The sequence below is a fragment of the Gopherus evgoodei genome, chromosome 5, assembly GCF_007399415.2.
Source record: "Gopherus evgoodei ecotype Sinaloan lineage chromosome 5, rGopEvg1_v1.p, whole genome shotgun sequence".
Taxonomy (NCBI): domain Eukaryota; kingdom Metazoa; phylum Chordata; order Testudines; family Testudinidae; genus Gopherus; species Gopherus evgoodei.
In genome coordinates, this window is record NC_044326.1 from 17,174,818 (window position 1) to 17,202,336 (window position 27,519).

The 27,519-nt window shown below is 40.7% G+C and overlaps 1 protein-coding gene and 1 non-coding gene across 7 annotated transcripts in view; one reads left to right on the top strand and one right to left on the bottom strand.

The window, feature by feature from the left end:
* Positions 1-3,377: 3,377 nt before the first annotated feature.
* FAM53A (family with sequence similarity 53 member A) overlaps positions 3,378-27,519 on the bottom strand; it is a 104,082-nt gene continuing 79,940 nt past the window's right edge. For all 6 annotated transcript variants that reach the window (XM_030563758.1, XM_030563759.1, XM_030563760.1 and 3 more), the window contains one exon: positions 3,378-4,571. In XM_030563758.1, coding sequence (XP_030419618.1) covers positions 4,245-4,571 — 327 coding nt within the window. In that variant the 3' untranslated portion in view covers positions 3,378-4,244. The remainder of the gene's footprint in view (positions 4,572-27,519) is intronic.
* LOC115652989 lies at positions 8,182-8,288 on the top strand. Its single transcript, XR_004000806.1, has one exon. It is a non-coding gene; the product is annotated as a U6 spliceosomal RNA (small nuclear RNA).

The following is a 27,519-nucleotide window of genomic DNA, read 5'->3' on the forward strand; positions in this document are numbered from 1 at the left end:
TGGTAACTACTGAAATTCAATCTCTGACCCTGACCCTTGGCTACTGATTTTGGCTCCTGCAACTACCCAGATTCCTGCTCACTAACCACTGCCTAGGGGCTGCCCCTTATCTCCACGACACCAGCCCAGCAGTAACCACGCTGTCTTGATTAAACTACTTTTATAAGTGCTCGCAAGTTCAACGTGGCTTACAGGAGCGGTAGTTTAAGATAAAACTGGGGTACACTGCAACTCTGGGGCACAAAGGATGGGGAATTAGTCCAACTCAGAGGCTGGCTATCAAAGGGGAATGATTCAAAAGGACTCAGGGATTGGGATGCATTGTTAACCTACAAAACAACATAGGGGTTGGTATGTCCCAGAGGAGAGTTCTTGTGTGGCTGAAAGGCTGGTGGTGTTAGAGAGCAGACACCCAGCTAGGCACAGACAAGACTCCCTCACCTTGGAGATAATAGGTAACTCAAAGTCCTGGGTTCCCTGAGAACCGTCAACAGTGCACACATCAGACAATCAAATCCTATAATTTGAAGAAAAAAAAAAGTTGCAAGAACTGGCAACATCAACTGTTTTTTTCAGGCTGTATCTATCATTTGGGTGCATACCAGGGACCCATGGAACCTCCTGGAAACAGCAGAATGAGAACTGAACTCAGTTGATTGTTTTGGCTTCACCTGGGACCACATAACAGCAGCTTACCTGGTCTGCCATAAGGATGGATCATCTGCCTCAGTTTCCCAATGGGACAGTTGATGATTTGATGTTTGGGTATTTCAAAACACAGACCTTTCCTTTTGGGGTAAAGAAAGTACAAAATATACTCAATAGCCCTTTTTTGCCCTAGTGCCAGGGTTTCCTCGCCACCTCTCTATCTGTTATTACCCAGCAGTCTGGACCCTCCTCTTGCTATGGAGCTCTGCCCTCAAGTTGCAGCCACATATTTCCCTAACCCCAAGGCTGCCCTTCTCAATGGTTTCCCAAAGCCATGTCTGTGGTGGCTGTTGCTGCTGTTCTTCTCTGACTCCCCAGAGTACTTCTCTAGCTTAGCTCCAGGCCTCCTCTGACCCTTTCCTAGCTTCTTCCATCCAGGATTCTTTCACTGGCTTTCTGGCAGAAGGGAAGCACAACCAAACTTTCATCTTATTCTGCTCCTATCAGCTCTTTCTCCGACAGAGGACAGGTAACTTCATATCACCCCTAGAAGACCTGGGTCTCCGCCTGGGACCAAGCATAGCTGAGAGCTGAAATGTGAACCCTCTAAAGGACGTAGCTCAACCTATGACAGACTGCACCTAGTTGGCCTCCAATGCTATATGACTTCCTTTTTGAAAACTCCCTACTACACTTGTACACTGCAGGTTATTAGGGACATTTCCCTGTTCATCTGGAGCACCTGAATGTAATACATAAATGTGGCGAGTTCATTGTCTAATAAGCTCTTTTGAGGCAGGCACTATAATTTTGTGCATTATACAATAGTAGGATCACTGTCTGAAGGGACCATAAGAGTGCAACAATTCCTTTAATTCCTAGCTCTCACATGGGATTATATTAGTCTGTAGACCTAAGTACACATGTTCCTCTTTCAACAGATTTCATTTGGTTTCATTTCATTTCACGATTCTGCAATTTTTCTAGCACAGCTGTTCAACTCATTATTTTCTTGGTCACCCTCTAATAAAACCCAAGCTGAAAAGTAAGTGGTTACTACTACATTTATATTTCCATAAAAGTTGTTCCTCTTTATTCAAGAGTGCTTTTGTACTCTCTTAAATAAAGACTGTTGAGCACTTCTGCGGTGCTTCCTGTCCTAACAGCGCTACATGTTCCCTAGTCACAGCACACCTGTGAGAGGGGAATTGTTTGGGGAAAATAAGCCACAGAGTCTTGACTTGCTCAGACCACAGATCTGGGATTAGAAACCTGGATTTCCTGGTGTACAGTCCTTTGCTTGGAGCAGGTCTTTCAAACTTTGTTTCTCTAATAAATGTAAGTTGTTTGTTTTTTTTTAAAAACACATCTATAATTTATTCACAAATGTAAAGTTTTTTCCTTGCTGAGCCTTTTCCCTGAACTCCCTCTGTATAGATGCCTCGAAAGACATTTCTCCTTTTATTTTCACTTCTTCTGTGCTCTCCCTTTATTGGTTAAGATCCCCTGCTGTCACCACACCAATCTTCTTAAAACTATAAAACTTCAGGAAATGAGAAATGTGTATTAAAAATGGAAAGATTAGATTTTAAGTGATTCCAGCCATCCTACTGCCCTTGGCTATCACTCTGCATCATTAAATTCATTCAAATTTATTTGACTTTATTGCTGCATTTAAAAAAAAAAATAGAGAACATGGTTGTACTGCAACCACTAGTACCTGATTTTCAACCAAGGAACCTCTGGGACCCTCATCGTGGCTTACTATTCCACTGGCATATCCTCTACATTTCCAGGGAGATTGGATGCACTTAAGGCACTGCATCCTTGCACTTCAAAAACAATAATTACTTTGGATAGTTGTGTGTATTTACTTTAAAATGGTGTGTGTGTGGATCCCTCCATTGTATGCAGCATGCACCACAGGCACAAGATTTCATTGTCTTTGTACAATGATATGCACAAACAAGTCTTTCCTGTATACATTACACCTTTCTAAACCTGTATTTGTTTTGTTTTATTATTTTTTTTACACTGCCACATTTGCTAGAGCAGCAAGGTTGTCATTTTGCATACATTGTGTATATGAAGTGACTTTCATTTCTTGATTAGCCATGCTTCTTTCATTCTGTATAGACACCCTAGACATCTCCGTAGGTTAGGTATTTGGAACCCAATCCTGTGGAGTGCTGAGGCACTCAACGACACAAGATTAGGCTCTGTGTCAATGTTCTTTTCCCCCAATCACATTCACTGATGTACTCGTTTTCCCCTATACCACTATGGCAGCTTAAAATGAGCTCTAGCAGAGAGGACTGAAATCTCCATTGCACCGTACTGGCACTCCTGCAGAAACTGCAGTGGATTTAGCTTTATTTAACCAGTCCTACACAATCCACTACCTGAATGATTCCACAATTAAATTAGATGGAGTTGGGGAAGGTAGAAATTAAGTGTCCCCAAACTACTACTCCTTATTTGAGGAAAATTCCTTCACTGTAACCACATTAATAACAGTATGTTGTAATGGTCAGCAACAATACAGTATTACATTTTAAAGAGTAGTGAATATACACTGAACTACCCCTTGAAACCCCACAAAAAAAATTCTGGATAATCTAAAACTACGTCCCCCGTGTTTAAAAAAAAAAAAAGAGAGAGATGCCACGGTACAATACCTGCCAAAGACTTCATAGATCAACCAATAAAATTCATAAACACATGCAAATGCAAAGCAAAATGTCATTTTATTTAATTCAAGGACTAGTTTCCTTCTAGTATTGCTGAAGGGATCACCTCCTGGGGAATTGATCATTACAAAGTCCCTGTTTAAAAGTTCAAGTGCTCTTGTACATTCTTTTGAACCACAGAAAACATAATAATGACCAAGAAGGTGGGCAGCTACTTGCAGTTTCATCCCACCTAAATTAGCATTGCTTCTGGCTGGAAAACAATTCAAGTAGTAAAATCATGGAAAGTGTTAACCTTTAAGGTCACTACTATATTTTGATCAAAAAGTCTTGTATGTATGAAAAACCATTTGTACATGTAATGAAGTTTTATAACCACTCACTGTATAAGGAGACAGTTAAGTATTTTGGACCAGTTGTCAACCAGACACTTAAGTATTCAGATCTCCAGATATCCAATGGTTTATTACCAATTTAATTATGCAACTCACTTTTCACATTAAGCTCTTTAACAAATGGAACATAGACCCGCACCAGAATCACTGTAGACAGATTTTGTTTTATAGAATGCCCTTCTGAAAATTCATTTCAAAATAGAGATGCTTTCTCCAGAACTGTAAAAGCCATAAAAATGCAAAATATCTGTTAGGAAATTTGTAATCAAAGTTACTTCTTAAATGTTCAAAATAACATTTAACCTCCAGTTGTCTTTTGCTGTTGTTCATATACTGATCAATAGACTATAAACAGGTAACAATGGTTCTTTTTTTCCCGCACCTGAAACATTTCTTCTAACACAGGCCCAAGATAGGCAATACAGAGATTCAGGGACATGGATTATGCATTGCAAAGGTAATCCACTAATCATTTTAATTTAGAACTGATTCTAGTACATAACTTTGAGCCTCAGTTGTTTTCAATCTGCTCTAGATCCAAGTCCCCGCAGTCTAGCGGAAAGATACCCTCTTCAGTGCTGTCACAATCACTTGTGTCCTCGTCACTTTCACACACTGCAGCTGCCTTCTTATAATCCCTTACACTGAAGGCAACTTGGCATGGGCCATGATGCCTTATTTCATCCAGTTGCTCTTTCACTGGACTGGAACCAGGGGTGATGTTCATAAAGTCATGTGAATCACATGGGGATGACACAATTGTCTTCATTTGTGTGTCGTCATCGTCATCATCTTCTTCATAATCAAGGGAGCAAAGACTTTTCGAATTTTTTAAAGTCTGTAATTAAAAAAATATATTAACCAAAAGCAATAGAAAAAAGCCATTATACAGTAGTTATTTACTGTGCAGTAACTGCAATTCTCAGATGTTTTGTCCATATCATCTCACTTACAAAGACTAGCTAGCAATTTCCAGCTTAATAAAGAATCTGACGTCCTAGCTACAGCTAGCCAAATAAGGATTTCTGAACTACTGTTCCCAATTTGGCATCTGATCTAGTCACCAAATCCAGGACATGATGTTTGGTAAAGGTATGAGCTGAGCTCCAAGTGGCTGCCCTGCAGATGACCCATACAGAAATATTTCTTAGACATACTGAAGATGTTGCCTGGTCTCTAGCTGAGTGGTCCCTGATGACTGAGGGAAGACCACATCTACTAGTTGGTATAAGACTAATGTACTGAGTGAGCCATTTGAATCTCCAGGAAGAGATGATCTGATCGTTTACAGCCTTCCCTAATGTCACAAACAGGTTGATTTCCTGAATGGTTTTATTCTACCTAAATAATAAAGAAAGGCTCTGGAAATATCTAAACTAAGGAACTTGATTTATCCCAGGCTTACGTGATGCTTGGGGGAAAAGAGAATAAGAGGTTAATTATTAGGTTTAAGTAAAAATCAACAGCACACTGCTCTCTCCCATAGAGCGCAGACACCGATTGCCCCCCTCAGTTAAGAGTGAAAGGCCTGGCTTGAACCTGGAGAGGTTTAGTCCGGCCTTTAGATAGAAAGGCACCTCAGCACCAAGTAGAAGAAAGAAAACATTTTTAAAGAAGGAGCAGCAAAGAAAGTTGTCAGTAAGCTAAGCAAAGTAACGGAATGATTCTAAATGGACTCTGAAGGGTACTTTGGGGGATAGCACACAGGCTGCTGAGCTCTCTTGCTGCCCTGGGGTATATGAGTGAAGCGAGAGGTGGTAGAAGCTGCTCTGTCCCATATGCCCTCATGTAGGGGGAGGGAGGCAGGCAGAACAGGGGAGGGGGGAAATGCGCACCAAGATATACAGGACACAGGCATGGCCCCAGAGGACACTGGTGTCAAAAGGTTCTGCTCTCACACGAGGCGCGCACACACCGTAAATTGGAGCCACATGGACAAAAAGATTAAGGACCCCTCTAATTTTCAGTGTTTTTAAAGTTCAGCTTTCATTCTTCATTAAAAACGTGGTTTTTAAAACACAATCTATTCACTGATCAATTATCAATATTATACAGTATATGCTAATTCCTCGATGAGAATTTTATACAATTCCTTTCTCACTGTACACACAGTCATTATGTTACCAATGTCTGGCACAGGATGCCTTTTAGAAAGAACTTTACAGACATTTACTAACAAGCCCTCGCAATGCCACTGAGGAAGGAAGGTCAATATTCTTTCCCCATTTTATAAGTAGGGAAAGAGGCACAGAGGTGAAGTGACTTGCCCAAGACCATATAAATCACTGAATTTGGGTGCTCCCCTCACATTCAACCCCCTGTTCACTACTACAAATCCTGTCACTTCCTAGATATGCATAACTTGGATCCAGCACATTCAGGGATTGAAGTATTCAGTTTTGGGGGGCAGAGGGCGCAGAGAGAACCCAGATAATACGTGAGGCGTTAGAATGATTTTACGGCACAACTTGGATGAAAGTTAGTAGATTACACTGCTACTAAGATGAACATGCTTCACTGACTTTGTACTCTTATACAGGACCTCAATGAGATTTTGCTGCACAGTAGAGATCACTGAACTTCTAATGCTGTATCTCACGGTAACCTACACCAAATCGTATTGCTACAGTGGAACAACTCTTCCAGAGTAGCCTTCTGATTGCCACCATTATTTGTACAGTGGGCTTGATTCATTTTTCTCTGGCTGGAGTAAGTCTGCAGCAGTCAACAGCATTACACTGGTTGAACAGCAGTGTTATTAGAATGGGGGGGGCGGAGTGCTCTCAGATAAAAAAGATTCTCTCTCCACATTGTTATACAGACTCTCAGATTTTAAAGCCAGAAGGGACCATTGTGATCTTTTAGTCTGACCTCCTGCATAACACAGCTAATAGGAATTCCATGAATTAATTCCTGCTTCAAGTCCAACAGCTGTGGCTGAACTACATCATCTCTCAGAAAAACATCCAATTTTCATTTAAAAGGTTTCCAGTGACAACGACGACAACTATGCTCTTATCTAGCGCTTTTCATCGGTAGATTGAGAATCCATCGTAACGGTTGGTAAATTGCTCAAGTGGTTGCAAAGTTCTGCATCTTATTTCTACGCCACAGGGCCCTGCAAAACTACATTACTTAGGCTTCATCCCCACGTGGCAGGACTCAGGGCCCCAGCTTTAGCTTTCTACCGTGGGCCCCAGCAAATCTAGTGCTGGCCCTGCTGGGCAGCCCTCCTGAAACCTGCTTGCGGCACCCACACTGGGCCTTGGGCTGAGAACTGCTGCAATACAGTTAAGGATATTTGAACCCTAGTTCACTGCTTTGAAATGGTGAAAACGTTTCTTGCTATCTGTCTCCAGAGAGAGGGAAAAAAGTATTTTCCAGGTAGCCCTTTAAGTCTTATGGTAGATACTGGTTACTGCTCCTGTTCAAACAAGGAAAAACTTATTTATACTTTTGGAAAGGGATTCTTGAACCCCTGAATTGTCCTCCAGTCAGCTTTATTCAAGTTACTACTAAAAAGAGTAATCAAAACTAAGCACAGCTGTCTTTCTAGGGTTGTGTACATAAAAACAGAAAATTGCCGGTTAGCTATAATGCACTGAAACCACTTGAATGGGAACTTTTGGCTGGTTTCAACACAACAGCAAGCGCATTCAGCTAGTTCTTTGTTCACCCACTTGTCACAACCACACCAAACTAAAAATAGGTGGATTTATTATCTCAAGCACAATCCCACTACTTTTCACAAAGCAAAAAAGGTAGACACTGAAATGCATTCAAAACCCACTAACTAAAGCTTTACATGTTACACCAGTACAGTACCACACCTTTCAAGCACAATCATGCTCAGTGGGGAGTCAGTGAGTACTTGCTCAATGGTCCTCATTTTATAAAGGATGCTGGACTAACAAAACAAAAGAACTGACAGTTGGCAATGGATGGAACTCAATCAGCCAAAAGTATTCTTTTGTGTAAAGAAAGAAAAGAAGCTCAAAAGAGTTTTAGAAGGAATAGGGTTATAAAATCTCTGAATATTAAAACTCTGTAGGAAACAATGTTGGTGGAAGGAAATAAGAAAATATCCCTAGACCCTTGCTTTCAAATCAAATAAGCAAGTTAGGCCCACAGGAATTTGAAAGCTGATGTGTGCACGTTCTTCAGAATCTCTTGTTCAGAAATTTCACAGTAAGTCACTGAAGTTTTTTGTTTTAATAAAACTGATTTCATTGGTGCGTTTTGCTACATGAATTTACACAACACATTCAATTTAGCCATGTCCTTAGCAGTGTTTAAAAACCCCAGAATGTGTACTAGAAAGGTGTTACAGTCAATTCTTCCTGAAAGGCTAAATAGTTCTTTCACAAATCCCATATGTGTACTTAGTGTCGCCAGTTCTCACCGCTATCTTGCAAGTTTTGCAAAATGTGGTGCTTTTCTTAAACCTCCTGCTCCTGGAGCGCAGCACGTATACTAAAATTGGAACGATACAGAGAGATTAGCATGGCCCCTGCGCAAAGATGACGTGAAAATTCGTGATTACATGAGAATCTCAACTTTCATTCAGAAAAAAACGTAGCTAGTTTCTAGCTCTCACTGGTATGGAGGGAAGCTTGAAAACAAATTCTAAAGGCTCAAAAACTAAGAGGCAAATTAAGAGAGACTCCCCCTTGCTCTCCTCCAATTATTTTTTAATCTCATGGTATTTTGTGGCCTAATCTGGTTTTTGAATGCTTGGGATTGGCAATGCTGCTTCTTCCAAAGCTATCCTCTCCTCTCTATGAAAGGCACCATTTTAACAAGATATTCTAGAAATTACTTATATAGCACTTAGAGAATATCATCATGGCTCCAGGAAGCTCACAAATTAAGTTTAGTCACAAAGTCTACACAACACCCACCAGGCTTGTGCACAGATCTTATCTTGCGAGGACTGCGGAAAAAGGTGTTCTTAAGGAAAGGGTTGACAATTAAAGAACAAGCATCCACAGGGAAGCAAAGTGAGCCAGAATTCCACCACCATTACAGCGTACCTTTTAATAAATATTTTCATGGAGTCACCACAGAAGAAATCCAGCATCTCTTTAAAAACTGAGCTTCAGTTGGAAAAAAAGTGTTCCACTTTCATGAAGTAGTTTATGCCTCTAATTACAATTAGAGTGATTAATAATTAATGCAGCTGAGATGCCTATAAATTATTGTAAGCCACCTTTATCATACATTTCACATTACCACAAAACTTGTTTTTTAAAAAGTTTCCATTTAAAAATCGAGATCAGATATGTGCAAGTATTAGTAATTTATGTTGTGGTAGCACCAGAGACCTTCATCATGTGGGGCTCTGTACCAGTTTGTGTCTATTATGACAGACAAAACACAGTAGGTTGCAGGCTGTGCCCCAAAGTGTTTACAAAAGATGTCTGAAATCCTTGGAAAATTCAGAGATTTCAAGAAACAGTTGATCCCATGTATCCCATCACTGCAGCTTTTACTTTATACACAGTAGCAGCAATTTTAGCTCACACCACATAAAAGCAGATACACTAATTTAACAGCTAAACCACATCGCACAGAACGATTGTGCAAAAACTGTATGCACAGGTGGCCTGATTCTCCACTCTTACACCTGAATATTTTTTGAAACATATGAGGTTGCAGCAGCGTAACTATGGAGAATAAGGCCTTTGATGTTTGACTCAAATGTAATGTCATTATCATCAGTGATGTGCTCACATAATGCTTGGCACTGTGCAAAACAAATACAAGAGACATTCTTGACCCTACAATACAGCAGAAAGGTGGAACCATCCACATAAAGTGCACAAAACAAGAAGAAAAAAAAAAGTTTCCATTGCAGTGTTGAATGTTTGGAACCTACTAACACTTCTGTTACAGAAGCTCCCCGACTTACTCAAAATTTGAGTTACGCAAGGTGTAAGTCAGAAACGTATATCCAACCATTACGCAAAAAACCCGCAAACCCTACCAATTTCTAGCTTATGGAACTTTTTCCATAAGTTCGGATTTGCTTCCGTTGGGTTTACGTAACTCAGGGAGCATCTGTAATTTAAAATTTCAAGAAAATGATTTATAGCATCTGAAGATTCACTCCAGGCTCAAAAGTTAAAATTCAAAACTTAGATGGAAATGCATTTTCTCAAGTTTAAAACTTACAAGACTGTTTTGGGGATAAAACTGCCACTTTGATTTCTAAGACAAAGTTAGTTACTTATTAGTAACTTGAGGTTCTTCGAGATCTGTGGTCCCTATCTGTATTCCACTGCGGTCACACATGCACTCCATGAGGAGATAGAAGGCAGGATAGATCGACCACCTTTCCAGTTCCTTCATCACAAGTCAGAGAAGATCTGAAGCAAACGAGAAGGAGGGCAGGTAGTGGAATACAGATCTGGACCACACATCTCAAACAACCTCCAGTAATTACGAGGTAACTTTCTCTTTTGCTTCAAGTGCTGGTCCCTATCTACTTTCCACTGCGGATGACTGGACAAGCAGTACTCAAGTAGGAAGAGGATGCAAGGTCATAGATGGCGGAGCCAAACAAAGAGCTGCTGTTCCAAAAAATTCACTGGCAGAGCAGTACGGTACCACAGCATAGTGTCCAGCAAATGTGTGGCTTGAGCGCCACATAGCTGCCTTACAAATATCAATTAGAGGCACCTCTTGAAGCAACATCATAGATGTTGCTTGTGCTCTTGTGGAAAGAGCTCTTATCCAATGAATATGGGAAGGTTAGATAGCTGATAGCTGAGCAAGACAGAGCTGGAGATCCATTTTGAGATTCTTTGAGAGGATATAGGTTGACCTCTGACCCCTTCCATTACTGCAACAAATAGTCTAGGTGATTTCCTGATAGCCTTTTACCTGCACAGAACAAAAACAAAGGTTCACCAAACATCTAGAGAATGGAACCTCTTTTTCTGAGCATGAGAGGTTTTGGGAAGAACACAGCTAAGTGAATAGCCTAGTTCAGGTAAATATCAGATTACTCTGGGGGTGAATTTAGGGTGTCACTGTACCATAAGCATAAAGTTTTGTAATTTAGAATAAGGAGGATCTGCCATCAACGCTTCAAGCTCACCAACCCTGCTGGCTGAGATGATGGCTATCAAGAATGCGACAGTCTTAGACAGGAGAAACATGGAGCAAGAAGCTAAAAATGTTCAAAAGGGCACTTAGTATGGAGAGAACAAGTTCAAGTCCCACTGAGGAGCAGGCGCTTTTTTTAAGTGGAAAGTTGCTGATTAGGCCTTTCCTGAATCTGTTAGTCAAAAGATGTACAAAGATCAAGAAGCCCTGGGGAGGTGTGTGGTATGCACCGATTGTCAGTTCCTTATGGGTTCACTTGGCAATAGAGAAATCTGTCATCTTCAAGTCCATAATGAGAGGAATATATCTGTGGCTTCTGGAGAAATCCATCTGATGTGCCCACACTGAGAAACTCCTCCACTTGGCTAGGTAACATTTCCCAGCGGACTCCTTCCTACTATTAGAAAGGATGTTCTGTACAACTTCAAAAACACGATTGCTTTAAGGACAATGCCAATCCAAAAACCAGGCTCTGAGATGAAGCAGCTTTGGGTTGGGATGTCTGATGATCTTGCCATTCCCCTGAGTCAAACGATTGGGAAACATAGGAATAATGATCAGTGCCCAAAATGACATGTGAAGGAGGTTCAGGAACCAAAACTGTCTGGGGCAATAAGAATGACTCATGCCCTGTCCTGAGGAATTTTATGCAAAACTAGAGGCAGGAATGATAGTGGAGGGAAGGCATAGATCAGAGGATCTGACCATGGAAGGAACAGAGCGATGACCTGTGAGTGGTGACCGCAGGCTCCTCTGGAACAGAATATGTTACACTTTGGGAAGTCAACAGGTGCCTGGCTGCGGTCCCCTATAGAGCGAAAAAATTGTTTACCACAAAGTCAAAGCTCCCACTCACAATCAACTGCAAAGCACCTGATGAGACACTCTGCTAGCACATTCTGCTTTTCTGGGCAGTAGACAGCTGCCAACTTAATCGGGTTGTCAATGCACCAGTTCCACAGATTGACCTTTCTGTACACAGGGGGACAAATCTCTCTCCTCCCTGTTTGTTGATGTACAAAATGGTCCCAATGTTGTCTGACAGTTTTAGGGTCTAGTGACCTTGAATGAAAGGGAGAAAGGTTTCACAAGCCCTTCGAACTGCTTGTAGTTCTAGAATATTGATGTGCATCCTGTACTCTCAAGATGTCCAGGTGCCTTACACTGTATAGTTGTCCAGGTGAGCTCCAAAACGCAACAGGCATGCATTAATAATGGTTGTTCTTTCTGATGTGGAGGTGATGAAGGGAATGCTGATGCAAGCCTGATGGGGATTTTTCCACCATGACAGGGATATCGCACTACTTTGATACGAACACTCACTATGGTGCTCGTGGATTGTTAGTTTGGCAAGTACACAGTTTGAAGCTACAATCATCAGCAATGAAGGTGGAGTCTTACAAAAGGTCTGACATAAGTGCATGAGGACATATGGCCTAGGAGAGAGAGGTTTTGAAAGGCATTCTGGGGTTGGTTATGATCTAGTCTAGGGTAACGTTCATAGCTTGAAACCTGACTCTCAGAAGATAAGCCCTTGCCACGAAAAGTGTTGCCAGACTGTCATAAATAGACAGTAGGAGTTAATAGAACAGAAGTACTTCGTCTCTCTTTTGCCTGTAAAGGGTTAACAAAATCAGTGAGACTGGTTGTCACCTGATCAGAGGACCAATCAGGAGACTGGATACTTTCAAATCTTGAGGGAGGGAATTTTTGTGCGTGCTGTTAGATTTTGGTTGTTGTTCACTCTGGGGGCTCAGAGGGACCAGACATGCAACCAGGTTTCTCTCCAATCTCTCTGATACAGGCTCTGATAAGTTCTTATAGGTAGATAAAGCGAGTTAGGCATATGTTTGTTTTCTTTATTTGCAAATGTGTATTTGGCTGGGAGGAGTTCAAATTTGTATTTTGCTGAAAGGATTTTAATTTGTACTTGTATACTTAGGCTGGGAGGGTATTCCCAGCGTCTATAGCTGAAAGACCCTGTAACATATTCCATCTTAAATTTACAAAGATAATTTTTACTGTTTTTCCTTCTTTAATTAAAAGCTTTTCTTGTTTAAGAACCTGATTCTTTTTTTATTCTGGTGAGACCCCAGGGGACTGGGTCTGGATCCACCAGGGAATTGGTGGGGAGAAAGGAGGTTGTTATAAAATTGGATGGGTGGGGTTCTGTGGCCTGCCTTGTGCAGGAGGTCAGACTAGATGATCAGATTGGTCCCTTCTGACCTATGAGTCTATGAGGGAAGGAGGAGAGAAAGGTTAATTTTCTCTCTGTGTTAGGATTACTTTCTCTCTCAGGGAGAGTCTGGGAGGGGGGAGAGAGAAGGAGCGGAGAAGGTGGATTTTCCTCTCTGTTTTAAGATTCAAGGAGTTTGAATCACAGTAATCTTCTAGGGTAACCCTGGGAGGGGAAGCCTGGAAGAGGCAACGGTGAGGGAAAGGGTTTACTTTCCTTGTGTTAAGATCCAGGGGGACTGGGTCTTGGGGGCCCCCGGACAAGGTTTTGGGGGGACCAGAGTGTACCAGGCACTGGAATTCCTGGTTGGTGGCAGCACTACAAGTACTAGGCTGGTAATTGAGCTTAGAGGAATTCATGCTGGTACCCCATCTTTTGGATGCTAAGGTTCAGAGTGGGGAATTATACCATGACACAGACATTTTCAGCTCCAGTACTGCTTGGGGGGGGAATGGGGACAGAAAAAGGATTAATAGACTCTGGATGCTCCTACAGCCTGGTCCGTGAGACCCTACTGGAACTGGAAGAGTTGCAAGATGACCCAATGCACATATCCCCACTCATACTTATCCTATGGCCTGGGTGCATTTGAATATAGGGAACCAGGCTAGAATTCTTTGAATTGGAGTAATCCCGAACTTGCCATGGGAAATAATCTAAAAGGGACTGAGAACATTTTGTCTTGCTACTATTGTGTCACCTGGAGAACCCGGGTACTGTTCCAGTCTGATTGTCTGACATCTTTCCAATTGCCATGTGACCTTCGTGATGGCTCACTGCAACCCAAGATGACTTGGAAACAGCAACAAGCAGCCAGGAAGGCCCGACTATGAGCAGCCTTAGCAGCTGGCAAGCTGACAGCTCAACAGAACCACCTTGGGACAACACTTCTTGACACTGAATCAATGGCACCACCAGCTAGGACCTTTGATTTGGTTCAGGAAAATCACCATTAGAGAGGCACACAATTGGCATGCGGTGATTAATAGAATCATTGCATAGGAGGGTCAGGACTCCCAATTTCCCCACTTCGAACTACAAAATTATTTACTTTGCAAAGTGGAGAAGAATTTCCAGACAGGTGAGATGCCTCACGAGTTTGGGATGCTGGAAACACACCATCTCTGGTATCTCATAGGAAGCGGCTGGGTACAACCCCTAAAGGACAAGACAAAGGCCGAGGAAGACCCAGTTCTCACCACCAAGAAGCAGGTGTGGGCTTTCTTGGATCTAGCCATGTAGTGCCAAAGATTCATGCCCCACTTCATGACACCTGCTGCACTACTGACCAACTTCAGGAAGGCCAATAGATCTCAAGCAGTCCAGGGGACAAACTCAGTGTGAACAAGGCCTCTACCAAGATAAGGATATCCTCAGTCAACAGCCTGTGCGACAGTATTTGGGACTTCCCAGTCATGTTTGTATTACAAATGGGGACTTCCACAGTTGGACCGGGAGCAATACTGTCCAAAAACATTCAGGGGGTGGAATATCCGATACTGTGTATAACCCGGAAGCTGCAGCCACAGGAGAGTGGATACTCCACCATCAAGAGAGGGCCAGGCCATCAAATGGACTGTAGGGGCCTTACATCATCATCTTTTAGGGCTTCCTTTGATCTAGTAACAGATCATGCAACCTTTAAATGGTTGCAAGTGAGGAAGGACACTAATACATTACTCAGTAGTATCGGTCATTATAACCACATGTCTTTTGTGTACGATACCAACCAAGTTCACAGCTCTATAATGTGGACTTTTCCTGGGACTGACATTCTTTCAGAGGGGAAGAGATCAGAGTCCTGGGCTTGTTCTGCAGGGGAGGTGTGTGGACTGAGTACATCAGGCCTTCTCTACCCCTCAGTTCTCCACCCAAGGAAAATTTACTCAGACTGGACCACCCCCGAGACAGTCCTCCAGAGGCCTGGAAGGGCCAAGAAAAAAAAATACTGACCAATCAAGAACCAGCAGGCCAGTTAAGAAGGCATGCCTGCTGTTGCTCAAGGACAGAGCTGGGTGAGACTGGAACAGAGCTCCTCAGGGCTAATCTAGACCCATACCAGGGCCTTGCCCTAAGCATGGTAATTAAGGGCTTGCCTTTTGCCGTCTGCTCCCCACTCCCCGTCTAAACGGGTGTACGGGCAAGTCCTGAGTTGCCATTTTGTCATTTGATTGTTTTGAGACTCACACCAAACTTATGGCACAGAATACTCTGCTGCAAGCAGGTGGCCAAACCTTGCAGACAAAGGTGGGGAGGGTCCACAGAACCACGTGTGGCCCAGAAGAGGGCAATGCAGAGCAGCCCCACTTCCCACAGCAGCCCATGATAGCCACTGCTACTTTTTACTGCTCCTGACCTGACCAAGGAGTCCACCTTCTGCAAAGCTCCTAAAATGATGATGAACAAGCCAAAAAGCTGGAATGTTATTAAACGATTTATAATGGGGACTGGGGCCTAACTACACTGGGTGCTGTGCAAGCTTAGAAATGAGCCAACCCCTCCCCTGACGGGCTCTGACAAAAGGAAAATGGCTCTCTCTTTTTTGAAAGGTTTCTGCTGCAAACAAATATATGCATCTTTGCCGAAAGGAAAATTATGCATTATTTGCTCAGTCACAAAAATCACACAAGAAGAACTGTTCACATCTCCCCCCCCTCCAGTGCCCTTCTAAATTTATAGGGGGATTTTCCCCTCTCCCATCTGATTTCGTAATTCACATCTTTCACTTCAAGTGTGAGAGATTTCACATTTATCATTTAAGACACTAACTTATGAAGATCATATTTCCAGTTTCACAGATACAAAGTGTTTGTAGTGCTTACTATTGTTAGCATTACACTTACAACATGTCTCTTTAAAATTCATATAAATTGACCTCTCTCCAGTCTATCATTTCTGGTTTGTTTGTTTTTTTTGAATGGGTATCTTGACACAAAGGGGTATATTCACATTGTTTTGCATGAGTGAGTTATGCTGACAAGTCCGTCTACACAGAGACGAGAATACACTCTATGGTTGCGCAGGTTGACATTTCTGAACAGTATATGGATACTGATCAACAAGAGAATGACTGCTTGTAGCAGTAGTGGCTAACAGTACTAGTCTTTAGGATCCAAAACCAATGCTGCCAGAGTTTTTCACTTTGTTTTGGTTTGTATTGTATGTTTTTGGCTACCTATTCAGAAAGATAAAACTTTCAAACAATGTACACCACATTCCCCCAGGCCTCAAAGCGCAGTACATTTCAGTGAATATAACTTAGCTCATAATATAAGACTAGCTAACTTACTAAGAGAAAACTTGCAATGAAGTAGTATTTTACTGGACACTAATGAATCATCGTTAACAAACTATTTCTAAATAAAAGGACAAAAAATTACAAACTTACAAATAATTTGTCAAAACAGTTTTTCATTTTCACACTGAATATTGTGTCAGATTTGGACCTCATTTAGCACTGATGTAAATCCATTGCCTTTGTCCTCTGACATGGACAGAATTTGATTCTTTATGTCTACAAAACATTGCCAAATGGTATTATTTCTTACCACTTACATTTGTCATCTTGACTTTTATGCAGGACTATGCATTTTCTACTACACCTGACACATTTAGCAGCACTAATGGTTTCATGCACTCAGAGCTGCAGCCATCCCATCCTGCTCAGAAGTCCATAGACTCGCATCCCTATGAATTATTAAAACTATCATTTCATACTTTTTTGCGGAGTTTACTGAAGGGTGAGGTATACAACAGACCAGTAAAGCTAGCTGTGTTGTGAATATTAAAGTGACATGTATCTGTTAGAAAGATTTATACCAGATTACAAAAGTAAATGTTGAATTTTAAACTTCAAACTGCACTAGTTAACTGACAGATGTCAATCTCACCTACATTATTAGGTTGTGCTGGCATTCTATTATAACTAACATTTTAAGGGGTTTTATAATTAGGCCATAAAATTCACTCCCAGCTGGGGGGAAAAAGGGTCTCGGTCTGAAAGCAATTTCATTCCCTTTACTTATTTACACAAAAAGAAAATCAGATTTATATATTCTTGATATATAAGCATTAAAAAGCAAAGATGCTAGGAATGTTTTGCTCATTTTAACTTTTTTTTTTAAAGTACGTGTTACAATGAATTCTTATTGGCTGTTAATACTACAGATGCACCAGAGCCATTGATTACTTCCAGAGGAAAGTTAAACTGAGCAAATTACATTTGTCTGTGTAAAGGAAAAAATGCCCAATAGACATATCCAGTACGTTCACTATTTCTAGCACCTAAACTAAAATACAGTAGCTATTATATCTAATATTAATGCTTTCTGACAAGGGCTTTTTTTTTTGAGACAACTTAGTTAACATAAAGCCACAAAGAGACTAGGATTTCAGTATCAGGTCAATCTGTGCTTTTTAAAGAAGTTTAGAACAATGTTGTTTGGAAATATCCTTTCTTGGTTTAGAAGTCACAGGGTGCTGAAGGCGCTTGGCGCTTCACAGAGTGGGATGTTTGGATACAGATTCCCTGGATAAGGTTCACAAATCAAGGCAAGTGGTCATTTATACTTTGTGTTAGACAAATGGATACCATACTTGTTCATGGTGGGCAGGGGAAAAGGAGGAAGGCAGGCAGGCAGGCTCTTTTAGGTAAGACTTTACAATAAAGATCCTGCCTGTTGTGAGTGAATACTAGAATTCCTATGGCATTTCTCTTAATGGCAAGAGTTTGTCTCAATTCCCTACTGAAGTGCAGTGTGCTGTGCACCAGTTGTCCAACTCCATGATTCCTCCTTCTGGCCTGTAAAGCACTCTCGGAGCCTTGTACATAAAATGATAAATATCACATATTTCATGTTTTTATAAGGCTGTAAATAGTCCAGGCTACCAAATTTCACGCATTACTATTGGAAATTTCTTTACATTCTTTTATTATGGAAAACAATGCAACATAAAAGAATATTTTAGTGATATTATCCCAAACAAAAGGAAATGAATTTTATTAGTAAAAGCAAACTTATTTAAAAGTAGGAAGTCAGTCACTTATTTGAATGCCAGTTTTTACCACACCAGTTTGCAACATATGACTGCAAACAATTATTTATCATTCACCCTCAGAAATATAAATAGCTCGTTTTGTTTATTCTCAAATACTTTGACGTATCTGACTAAGGCCAATACCAATGCTTAGAGAGTTATTTTTTGAAATAGCTAGGTTATTTTCAAATAGTAAAATCCACCTATGTCAATGGGTTACATTTATTTAGAAGGATTAGCTTTTATTAGTGTAAGAAAGTGTCTTTCAGGTTTGCACATTTTGAAGAAAAGGAATGTATAATCATGAATAAACTAGTATTTCTCATTCTAAAAATCCAGTGGATGAAATCAAAGTAATAAAGGCAGCTGGCATACTCAGTTTAATTTAGCCCATCTTCCAATACATTTGAGACATTCGTTTACCTATGTGCCAGTATCTGTGTACAACAGAAAATGATTTGTGCAATGCAAGTCTAGGAGAAAGACAAAGTGACAGTTAAACTGATTCAGCTGAGGTATTTCCCTACAGGATGTATTTTTATAATTGCTCCAGGCTGTGCAAAGCTTGTGTTTTGGTTTTTTGCACTTTCCAAAGAAATGGCTCAGACAGTGACTTCAGTCAAAAACAAGTAAAGTACACCTCCTACAGTACAGTTTTACACTGAATATCTTCTAATGTATAAAAAAAGATGACCTTGTTTCAAAAATGAAAAAAGCTCTTATTTTGGAACTAAATAACTGCAATACCACACCACATCCAGTACTTCATTCATAAAATGCAGAATCATTTGAAGAATTCCACTGAATTATTAACTGAATAAGTGGTAAAATTAACTCATTTCTCTTGGGTTTCTAAGGATCTTAATAATGACTTTCATTCTGGCAGAATTACTTTTAGAAATCAGAAAGTGGGTTTCCATATTAATGATGGAAACTTGCTGAATAACTTCTTTACATCCCTGATTCGGGGGTGGGGGGGGAAGAAATCAGTAATTCTCTCTGTCACCTCCTTAGCCCTAGATGGACTGAACCAGGATCATCACAGCTCTTTGGGTACAAGCTTGGAAACATCAACTGACAATACCTCATAGCTAGCATATTGTACCATGATTCTTAACTTAATGTAATAGTGTAACTATTGAGTTTCAAGAATCAACAACAGGTTTGGCATGAACTTGTTTATCATTGACTAATTTAAAAAGCCCACAGCTGCCTGCAAGCTTACATGGGAGTTTATGGATAGCCCCTTTTCACATAAGGTCAGATGCAGCTGGTCTGGTACTCATTAGCTATTTCAACAATGAATTCTTACTTGTACTTACAGCAACTTGCCAAAGAGGAACAGTAAATCTGCATCGGATATTAAGCTTCATCCTCTTATGAGCACACTTCCAGAACAAAGTACTGTAAGTTTAAGTACTGCTTTTCAGGGCTGGCAGAGGGCTACATGGTGTTAAACACTTACGAGAAAGCCAGCTATCTGTAAGACATTTGTTATACAAGTGACATTTGTAAAAGGAAAAACAGTATCCTTAATGAGATTTCCTTTCCTTGCTGTCCCCAGATCACACACTCTTGAGCTGTCCTTTGCAGTCAGAGCACAAGGAGGCCTGCAACACGGAGGCTTCACTTCATTAAATGCCATTTTGGGCCTAATTTCACATTGTGATCCACTCTGCTGATGCAAAGAAAGCAAAGCGCCAGATGCTCTCTGTGCCTGCCACCTCAGTAGTGTTTCATTCATGATTGCAAAAAACTTCAAGCCCCCATTCAAAACTAAGTACCCCCAGCCTGGTCTCTCCTGTCAGAGGACAAAGTGCTGGCTTGTCTTCAGCTCACTTCTGATGCTTGATTATCATCTCCTAGCCTGGCCTACTGTTATCTCCTTTCCTTCTTCCCAAGCCTGCTGGAATTTGAACTTTAAATGGATGTCTTCCCTGATAACAATAGATAAAAAGGGGGCCTTTGATTGTTCATGCGTTGCTGAAAAGAAAGACCCGAGATTCATCCTGGCTGCAACCTAGCAGGATCTCATCAAGCACAGCTCCCATTCCATTCCATTCCAGTAACACTTTAGCCTGTAGCTACTCATTCAAGCTCACCGTGTCTATGTTTCCATTCAAAAAGGATGAATTCTTCAGGTTTCCCATTAAGAAATTAAATGTTGATCCTGTGAATGAAGGACAACACCAAGCCTGGATAGCAGCCAAAAGGCTTTAACAACACTCAGAAGTTTGGAGTTAATTCAGTACTTACTGATTTTCAGCAGGATTTATAGCTGCATTATTTTTGAAGAAAAAATTACACAATCATGTTTAGGGCTTGGTAATAAACTATTTTTGGTGCCATCTGTTTTTCTAGTTGCTTGTTCCCCAGTTAGTGGAATTTATTTTTATATGGCTCCTTATGACTGACCCTCTCAAATTGCTCCAGTTACCAGAACTGAGAGCAAGGGTGCAGGTTAGCTATACATAGAATATGTGATGCAATCAAATCTTTCCCAATCACCTTTTCAAAAATACCACTTAAAAGAAAGCAGACTGAAGATAATTCTGAGTTGGTGTAAACCAGACTCTTCAGTTTAAAAAATCTGCCCATTTTGTAAGTAACAACGGGCAATACATTTCATACAAAGAATGTTACTATCTGGAAAGTAATAAATGCTCATTAACCGTGTTAAACCATCTGAAAAATGTTTACTCCTGGCAGTGTTTTTCTGGGAGATAGTTGCCAAGTTTCAACCTCATTAAACCCATAGATATTTTGTAACAAGTACATTCTGTCAGGTCACACTACCGTTATAGAGAGGGAAATGGAAAGTGGAAGCAGCTGCTTCAGGCAACTTGCCCCAGCAGAGACGAGATGGTTCAAACTGCAGCTGCCACCCAGGCAAGAGCCCCCCCCCCCCCCCACCAAATTAACTCTTCAAACTCACATTTATATTCTGCTCTTAGCGTGGGACACAACACTGGTGGCCTCCTCAGCATGACAAGAGGGATAAGAGTGAAGGGGTTGCTGATTTCTCAAATTCTGATTCAAGTAATGCTTTGGATACTTGCATACTGATTAAGTTCTCAGAAACACATTGAGTAGGAGCATATGACACATCCAAGTTTCCTTTCTAACCAAAATAGCAGCAAAAATATCTAAAAGGCTTTGCTCTTAATTATGTCAGATTTAAAAAATTGTGCTTAAAGCAAAGGAGAAAAAAAGTTGTTAGTATTGAACAAATGTTCTTCTTACCCTTTGTGTGGGGTAGCAGTGTTAAAGGTTATCAGGTTTACTGAACCTGCAGCATAGCTATGAGTGATGTTCCTAGAAAATAGGGGTTATGCTGCAAAAGCAAAGAAACGATTGCTATTATTTAACCCACTTACATACTTGGAACACATGATATAATCACATGTATAGGCACATGTTCAGGCACACACGATCTCTTTAGTAAACTTTAGACCTATAAATAAAATGTTAAGGATTTCAAATCAACTCTTCAAGCAATCCACATTATGGAAATCAAATTCACTTGGCCCTGACAATTGGGTTTTAGTCACTTTCTGGAAGAGAGCACAACTAGCATACATTGACTGAACTTGGGGGGGCGGGGGTAAACACTCCAACAGGAATAAGTTTTGTATGTCACAATAGTCAATTCAAGGTATACCTGGTAACCCCCCCCCCTTTTTTTTTTAAAAAAAAGTAAAACTCAGTAATTGGCAACATGAATTATAACTCTCAAAGGCTGCTGCACGACTTGCACATGCATTTACAGAATGAATTACTGAAGAATGTGATGGCTGATGAAGGTTCCTGCCTGCAACCAGAGGGTTTGAGACTCACTGGTTTTATTAGCAAATTGCTATAGTTTCCAAACTTCAAGTGGCTAAGGAAACTTTACCTTCAGCTTTCTGCCCAACACACCTAACCCCTGTAACCTGGTGTAACCACACACTTATTTATGGATGTTTAAGGACACTCACTGACTACTACAGGAACATGCCCCATCAGGGAAAGGTGGAGGAAACAAGCTAACGAATACAGCAGAACCTCAGAGTTACAAACACCTCAGGAATGGAGGCTGTTTGTGACTTTGAAATATTCACAGCTCTGAACAAAACGTTATGGTTGTTCTTTCAAATGTTTACAACTGAATATTGACTTAATACAGCTTTGAAACTTTACTATGCAGAAGAAAAAATGCTTTTAATCATCTTAATTGAAACGCAACAAGCAGAGAAACAGTTCTTTATTTTGTCACTCTTTTTAAAATTTTTTTAAAGTAGTTTACATTTAACACAGTACTGTATTGTATTCACTTTTTATGTCTCTACTGCTGCTTGACTGCATACTTCCGGTTCCCAGTGAGTGTATGGTTGACTGGTCAGTTCGTAACTCTGGTGTTCATAAGTGAGGTTCTGCTGTACCGGTGCCATAAAGCTCAAGAGTGTTTTGAAGTAGACAGGACTACCTGGACACAGAAGAACCGCAGGTTCCCAGAAAGCAACTGGGAAAAGGAGACCACGAGAAAGCCCAAACGAAGCTGAATAAAGGAGCTAGGTGACCCTTTTACAGGGCTCAAATACCTGGTTAGGAACAGATGGCCAGTGGAAAGGCAAGCCTGTCTGAAGGAAAGGCTTTCTGAGATTGAGGGCTGACTCCTACATCCAGACTTTAGTAAGGAGGGAACCCTGGTATAAAGAAAGTCAGGAAGCTGGACAAGGAAATCTGTGCAAATAGCACTCAGGTTTGGTTTTTTGTGGGGGCAAAAGGAGGGGAGTGGAGGAGAACAGACAGGACTCTATGGAAATGACTGATCTACACATCAAGCACTGTGAACCATTTTCAGCCAATACCCATGAAACAGTAACACCTACTAAGTCAAAACACCCCCCAACTTCTGCTACAACTACACAACCTTGCACATTGCCTTTCATCCCAAAAGATAAGGAAGCGCTTCACAAAAGATACATATATATCTATCTTTCCTCCCTGCAGTGGAGTGTAGGTGCAGCACCCGTAGGGGGTTGCAAAGGAACGTTCAAGGGGGCACAGCAGGATTGGGGCCAGCCCCCATGGCAAGGTGGAGAGGGAGTGCCACCCAGACCCACTTTGCTTCCAGCTCTGCTCTGGCCCTGCTCCCAGCCACAATCCCGGCTCTTTCCCCTGACCGCGGCTCTGCACCAGTCCCAGCCCGGCCTCCAGCCTTGGCCCCACTCCTGGCCCCGACCCTAGCCTCAATCCTAGCCCTGGGGTGGGGGAGGGGGTGCAGATGGAGGTAAGGGAAGGTGCAACACTGAAAAATTTGGGGACCACTGAATTAGAGGGAGGGGGCAAACCTTACACAGACATGAGGTCAGTGTCCACATAACTGGTAGAAGTTCTCTCTAAGGTCAAAAGACCCACTCAGTGGGAGTGCATGAAATTCAATCTTATTCTGCCAGTGTTCATCCTGTTGGGAGGTGAATTTTTGTAACAAGCAACTATGAGTGGTGAGTGCGGTGGGGGGGGGTACAAAAGTTATTATAGACTAGTTACTAGGACACTTATGAAGTCCATAACTCTCACTAGCTACCTGACCAGGATAAATAACCTACCAAATTTATAAACTGCAGCTTGCTTTTTAGGTTTTAAAAAAAATTCTAGGAAGGACCAAATCACATGCACTTTTGTAACTATTACAACTATTTACCTTAGAAATCCTTTAGGCTAAAAATAGGATGATGTTTTATAATGCTCGTTATCATGAACAATTGTTAATGCACTGTGAATCTACTTCCCCCCTGCTAAACACTATAACAATATGCTGTTGGCACAAACTATTTTACTGGTGGGGGGCGGGAGAAGAGGGGAGAAAGACAACAGACATGCGTCAGAAAAGTGTGTAATTTAATTTTTTAAAACACATTCGTGCCATCCTGTTTCATGGGATTGTTAGACTGAGCATAACCAGACTTAGTCCCCTGCATCAAATTGGAGTTTAAAGTGAGGTCACCTATTTTGATTTGTTCAGTGTTTAATAACTTCTAATTTGGATGTGTGTCAGCATTCATTAAAGCAGCAACTGATACTAGACATTGGGAAACTGATAGTCATGATGTATGAACAGCCCCACAGTTAAGTGGGGATCTTAAGGCCTCTTCTACACTTTAATGTTACTGTATTTTAAACCTGCCATGTTCTTGATGTCTTACATTAGAGAGGTTTTAGCAGCTTCATAGTTAAATTTGCATTTAGTTTCAGTTAAAATCCCTTAGATGTGCACATCAGTTATACCGCTTACTTTTAAGGTTTTACTTACCCATAAGTTTTCAAGTGTGACAAAGCTATAAGTTAGATCTAAATCTACACAAGTCTCAAATACAACTTAATTTTATTTGAACTTAGTATTACCAAAAACTATTTTATACCAGAGAATCAAATGAAAATGTTTTAAGGGTTCGGGTTAAGCCTACATGAGATCTCATTACCCTGCAGAGTTCTTGATTCCAGCCTCCACAGATTTAGGAACTCTTGCAAGGCAGAATGAATTTTGCAGGGACAGGGTGGTAGCTTGGTAGTAGCCCAGGCACACTGGGGAGATTAGTATCTCTTCAGAGAACTGGAATCTATTGAGCTCCTTACAGTTTCTTGTTAAGCCACTTAAGCAAGAAGACAGTTTGCTTGTAGAATCAGGAAATCTTAAATAGCTCAAAAGTAACAAAAGACAACTTGGGTTCAACAAAAACAGTGAAGATGCTGCTACTTCTCTATGGAGCTTCCCAGCTGTACAGGAGGTATGTCTGGTGTTTATCAAAGAGAATGTGGGGAAAGGGCTTTCAATTCTGCTTTAACACATCAAGGCACTTTGAGTGGTTCGGGAGATTCAAGGATTTAAAAATAAAAAATTCCACACTCTAACAGAGCTCAAGTATCTTGTGCTCATTATAGATTTGTTAAATCCCACGCCGCCTACCACAAACTCTCCAAACCATGTCCATATGTAGTACATTCCATCAGTCCAACTCCAGACTTCTCTCACCCTTTGACTCAAGAGTCTGGCACCACACAAAGTTGTCAGGTGCACAGTTTCATGCACAAACTATTATAAACTTAGCATGTACAACAAAGTTGATGCACCCAGTGCATCAGGTGTCGGGTTCTAGTTTTAGGAGACGTGCGTGCACACAGGAAATTCCCACTGCAGCTCTGTCAGGTCAGCTCCAATCATGAATGTAACATTACAGTTAAACCTAAGCTTTAAAAAATTTGGAAGGTGAGTTTTCAACCATGAGCTATATAAAAATTTTTAACTGGTGTTCTGGTTCAGACTTTGGGGTGTTTGTTTAATAATGAGTAGGGGGGAATTTTGACAATGCTAATTGCAAAGATAATGGAATACAGCTTTTTATACATAAAAGCTACCTTGGCTAATTATTTCCATAATTCTTGATGTTTAGGGTTGGAGTTCTCTTTTTAAATTATAACCTTGACACACTAACATTTAAAATAGAATATCAGCCACTTGTGAAATCTTACGTTTGTATGATAAATAAGAATTTTTAATTTCTATTTAGACATGCTGTACAGTTGGATCAACACCAACAAGCACATTCTGATTTCAAAAAGGAACAGGGAAACTAGTTTGCACGTAGACATATAAAACACGAGAGAATAACTCTGAAAGTCTGAAGTAGCACAAGGCAGTTAAGCCACAAGACACCTGCGACACCAATATTGTGATACTTTCCAAATATGTACCGGAGACCCCAATTTTCAGATTATGCTACAGTTTTTTAGAATAAAAAAAATTTACTTTCTACCTCTACCCCAACCTCACCTAATCTAAAAAAAAAAGTCTTTAATGGCTTCTAATCTTTTATAATGCAATTGGCATTAACGAAAAATGATGTTTTTAAAAGGTTAAAATCTATGTTTTTCATGAAAAGAACAGTTAAATCACAAATACTATTAGACAATAAGTTACATAAAAGTATTTATCAGTATTTCATGCCATAGATCTCTTGCCCTCTTACTGCAAAGATCTTCCACCTTTACCGTCAATAGGTGTCAAAGAAGGGTGGGCAGGATGCATAGAGATCAATGTAAACAAGAAATTAACTTTGATACTAGTTCAATGAGAAATAGTTAAGGAAAAATAAAGCCATGTACTAGATCAATGATCTAGAATATAAAGTAACTGGCTCTAAACGCTTTCCCAAAACGTGGCTAAACTACAGAGACTATACTGGTTTAGCAATCCAGTTTAGCCCAGTAATATAGCTGCAGCCTACACCATCTCCCTGAATGAAGTCAGCTATGGCAACAGAAGTTTGCGTCCATTGATAGTGGCATCTACACTGGAGGTTGTGTCAGCACAGCTGTGTCAGTCCTGGGTATGTTTTTCAATCCTGCCCCCCAACACCCTCCACCCCTACCTCCCACACACAGCTTGACCGACACAGCTATGCTGATATAACTTTTCAGTGTAAACCCAGCCTACGTCTTCTTTAGAGGAAAGAGAATGAACAAGTTATAGACAATTCTCAACTTCATTAAATTCTGTCTAAGTAAGGGCAGCATAATCAGGTCCCACAGCATAATCACCTCTGAATTTCTTTAGCCTACAGATCTTAACACTTAATTCTTTTAGGAAAGAAAATTCACGTGAGAGAGAAAAAAGGAATTAGGTCAATTTTTACAGCTGCACTAAGTCAACAAGAAAGATGATCTGAATTCTACAAAATAAACATTTAGCACAGATGGAAGACAGTATTCCAATGCTGTACAAATACTTAAAAACAGTATACTACTTGTATATCTTAAACAGACCAAGAGGGTTTTATTTCTTAAAGCATTACAATTTACATATAATGCCAAACAGGAACACAGTCATTTGGATACTGGAAGCAAAGCAAATCTACAACAGTGGAAAAAATTAAGGGTTTGAAACCCTTCCAGAATCTCAGAGAACACATTCAACTGTGCTTGCAATTCAAGAAATATACATTTCTGATTACTGTTTCCACTGGATCAGCATCATAATCACCATTTGTCATTATCAAAGCTTGCAGATATTAATGAGTTTTGGAAACTAATTCCAAAGCTCTTGAAATGCTCTTCCACTTCTTGTATTCCAAAATTATGAGAGTTATTCAGCTATGCTGATACTGTACAGGTGGAATGAATGTTTGATTAAGTGCTTTCCAGAGTCTCTTGCACACTCCAATATTAGTACGTGTGACTCTTTCCTACACAACATTAACATTCATAAGGGATCAAGATTTCAACACCTGAACACAATTGGCAATAAAAGGAAACACTACGAGCACTCCGTATACCCAAGTACTGGAAAAGCCTTAACTGAATTTATGCGCTTGCATGATTTTCGGTCAGATTCTTGGATACTGGAGACCAGAGAAAGGAGGGT